Below are 3795 nucleotides of genomic sequence, written 5' to 3'. Positions count from 1 at the left end.
GAGTTGTTCATGTCTGCACCGATCTATTACTCGATCAAGGACCCCACGACCAAGTCCGTGTTTGTGTACTTGTCTGCGGGGGATGCCGACCAAAAGGATGGATGGTGGCAAGCGCGTGAAACCGGGACGCTAGCAGCCACAAGGACGTGGGTCAACATGTTTGGCAAGTTCTCCCCCACGGCAGTGAATACGACTGTCCTGGTCAAAGGCCACCACATCCAGAAGATCTCGATCGGTAACGTGGTCCACTACTTTCTTCGGCTTAGCGAAGACAACCTGGAGGAAGTACTGAACTCGAACAAGAAAAAGGCTCCATTTGACCAACCAAACGAGTTCTACGCCGACGCCCAAGCTGTCAAGGACGTGCTGAAGGCCATCATTGTTGCTGAGGCGACCAAGGTATCAAAGGTCACGGCGCACTACTCGGACTTCCTCGTTGACCCGAATGGAGACCACTCATTGCACGTGGCAAGCGGCCGGATTTTGGCCGAGCTCCTCGATGCCGACACCCTCTTCAATGAGTGCATATCCCAGATTCCGTACTTCGGCTACCAGCATTGGTTGGACACGGTCAACATGAACGACCCGGAAATGTCGGCTCAGCGCGCAGCATGGCTCAACTTGGGCGTGGGGATTCTGACCCAGTACCCCCGCGACATGTGGTCCGACCATTCGGTCGCGCTGGGGCGCACGTATACGGGCAGTGCCAAGTTCACGTTGGTGGCGTGTGCGTTCTAAACATGATGAATACTTAATTTTATTGCTGCGATGAGCTTGACTCCATCAGCTGTGCAGGCACCAGCACTCAACGGTTGCCATCGATCGACCTATGTATCAAAGCGGATCTCGCACGGTGCGACGAAAGACGAATCATTGCAGCGAGTTGTCGCACCGAACGCACGGATCCGAGCTGAAAATTTAGAGATCGATCTGGCACAGGGTTCGACCCCTCCCCCAACATGTGCCGTGTGTCGTCCGCTCTGACCAAATATCGCAGCTTCTAATTTCCACAAAGACCGCCGTCCCAGACATCGATCAAGACGCAGGACTCGTACGGGAGACGGTTTGATCTGTCCACTAGATTATCCAGGAAGCGACTGCTGCAGATGGCCATCTGTGCGTGCCACGCCATTCGACTTCAATGCGACAAGGACCGACCTGTCATAGCTACATGGAGGCACGACCTTTGTTGCCGACGTCGGTGTACCCGTCACCACCTGACAGCTATCAGGCTAGCCCGCCTGCGAGGTCTATTACAACGTGCAACCCACTCGGTGGGAGTTGCATGCACGGGGTGCCTATGAATTGCGTTGACCAAACAATCGACCACAGGACGCAAGTATGCCCACAACCTTGAGCAAGGACGGCAGCCGGTGGAAAGACATTGACTTTTGGGGAAACATCGAGTTGCCACCCGTGGAGGAAAATTGAATTGACGATGAGAAAAAGTATGCGTGATGCACCTCCAGGACGCGAGCCACGACACCTAAAACGCACACGCCGCCGTCTTGATCACTGGCGTGCTCGAGTACGTCCGTCCGAGCTCTGGCGAGTGGTCCGACCACGTATAGCTGCCATGCTGGTTGTAAATCCCAACGCTCAAACTTAGCCAGAGCGCGCGCTGGGAAAGCTTCTCCGGGTCCTTCATGTTGACAGCGTCCAGCCAGAATTGGTACCCAAAATACGGCGTTTGCGATACACAGGACTTGAACAGGGCGTCCGAGTTGAGCAGTTCTGCCGTCACGCGGCCCGACGCGACGTGCAGCACATGATCATCGCTGGGGTTGATGAGGTAGTTTGAGTAGCTCGCGGTGACCTTGGCCACGGCTTTGGCTTCCGCGAGGATGATGGACTTTACCACAGCCTTCACCGCTCCAGCGCCGGCGTACGCTTCGGTTGGTCGGTCCAACGGCGATCGCTGTAGGTTGTTGTTGAGGACGCTTTCGAGGTCCGACTCGCTCAGCCGTAGAAAGTAGTGGATGGCGTTGCCGATCGAGATCTTCTGGATGTGGTGGCCATTCATCAGCACGGTTTCGACACGAGCCACGGGGGTGTACATCCCAAACGAGTTTACCCACGATTTTGTGGCTGCAAGCGTCCCGGTTTCACGCGCTTGCCACCATCCATCCGTGCGACTGGCGTCCCCCGCAGACATGTACACAAACACGGACTTGGTCGATGGGTTCTTGATCGAGTAATAGATCGGTGCAGACATGAACAACTCGTGGTCGTCTTGATGGGCAGTCACGTAAAAATCGACTTGGTTCACGGTGGTCATCGTGTCTGGCAATGTCTTGGGGATGATCCAGCCTAGTGTGGATGCGGCATCGAACGACGGCTGCACGTAGGTGCACGTCTTGGTGGCCGAATCAAACACGGACGCAAAGCACAGGTTCTGCGACGGCACGCACAACTTGTAGCAGTCGGACGCAGTCGAGGCCGTCATGGCTCCGCTGACCACGTCACTGCCGAATGTCCCCGACAGCAGCACGGGGACCAGAGGCGTATTGACGAGGCTCAGTTGCTTGGTGGCGCTGGCAATCGGCGCATACATCACGCACACTTTGGTATTGGCGTTGTAGCCAAACAGCGTGTTCGCCTTGGTCTTGGCCGACGACGCACATGCTTGCAGCGAGGCGACCCCGGGGATCGACTCCTTGACATACGCGGCAGGAAGCGCCGACATGGTCATCTGCGAGTACTGGACGCCGCCGCTGTCGACGTTCGACACGGGATCGTACACCCACCCCGCGACAACATCAGGAAACGTGGAGCCTCGAGGCTGGTACTGCTTGCACGTTTTCGCCGCACTGGCGTACTCGATTCCGGCACAATTGCCTTTGACTCTGCACGCCTGGACGCAATCGGCGTTGGTGGCGACGTTGGATACGGAGTTGAATACAAACGCGTCGTCCGACGCTTGCGGATACACGATCGCTTGTCCCGACGCCGTGACCATTTGGAGTGTCGACGCCAGCGAGTTGATATGCACCAAGCAGTACAGGCGGCTCGGCCAGTACGTGAAAAAGTTGTTGGCGTACGCGGCGGTGATCGTCGCACACTCGCCTTGCGACGTCACGTTGATGTACACGTTTACATCCAATGCCGACTCGATGGAGAACATGGGGGTCGGGCCAGACGCGTGGGAAAAGTTGTTGGCTTTCTGCGCAACTTCGAACGACTCGACTTGGGAAATGACACTAACGAGGACGTCTTGGTCGATCCATTGGGCGCCACGGATGTAGCTGAACGCGATGGACGGTAGCGGGTGGGACCCAACCACCGCCGACTGGACGCTTGGCAGCGGCCCGATCGGATCGGTCACGTTTAAAAATCCAGCACGGACGCCACGGTACGCCATGCTGTTGCCAGCTTTGTTCTTGAGATAGCACGTCCCTCCATCGGTTGGCGCCCACACCCACAGCGAGCAACCCGGCGTCGCTTTGCAATCATCGCAACAGTCATTGAAGCTGCTGCGTTTGGTCGATATGAGATCGTTCAAGGGGTAGTCAACGTCATACTGGACAGCGCCGCATGCCGAGGGGGGAGAGGGCGTTGGAGGCGGCGGCGTGACAAACGAGTCCACGTATGCCGCTCGAGCGCCTTGGTACGCAGTCGGAACACCCTTGAGGCTCTTAAGGAGACATGTGCCGACGCCACTCCGAAGCACCCATACGTATGCCACGCACCCCGTTGTCTGGGCGCAGAACGCGCAGCACAAATCAGCAGTGGCCAGCTGAAGGGGATCGCCGAGGTCGTTGCCAGGCAAGTCGGTGTTTTCTTGGACCGCAGAGC

The 3795-nt window shown here is 57.2% G+C and overlaps 2 protein-coding genes across 2 annotated transcripts; one reads left to right on the top strand and one right to left on the bottom strand.

Moving 5' to 3' along the window:
- Positions 1 to 9: 9 nt before the first annotated feature.
- On the top strand, positions 10 to 777 carry H310_05148 (hypothetical protein; the record flags this gene model as incomplete). Its single annotated transcript, XM_008869789.1, has 1 exon — positions 10 to 777. The coding sequence occupies one exon, from the start codon at positions 10 to 12 to the stop codon at positions 736 to 738; it is 729 nt and encodes a 242-aa protein (XP_008868011.1). The 3' UTR covers positions 739 to 777.
- Positions 778 to 1486: 709 nt separating this feature from the next.
- On the bottom strand, positions 1487 to 3361 carry H310_05147 (hypothetical protein; the record flags this gene model as incomplete). The annotated part of the gene is made up of 1 exon (XM_008869788.1): positions 1487 to 3361. One exon carries the CDS (start codon positions 3359 to 3361, stop codon positions 1487 to 1489), a length of 1875 nt encoding a protein of 624 aa, XP_008868010.1.
- Positions 3362 to 3795: the final 434 nt, after the last annotated feature.

This window comes from Aphanomyces invadans (genome assembly GCF_000520115.1).
Source record: "Aphanomyces invadans strain NJM9701 unplaced genomic scaffold supercont1.8, whole genome shotgun sequence".
NCBI classification, from domain to species: domain Eukaryota; phylum Oomycota; class Saprolegniomycetes; order Saprolegniales; family Verrucalvaceae; genus Aphanomyces; species Aphanomyces invadans.
The sequence above is the reverse complement of the archived record's forward strand: the minus strand, read 5'-3'. Positions and strand labels throughout refer to the sequence as shown.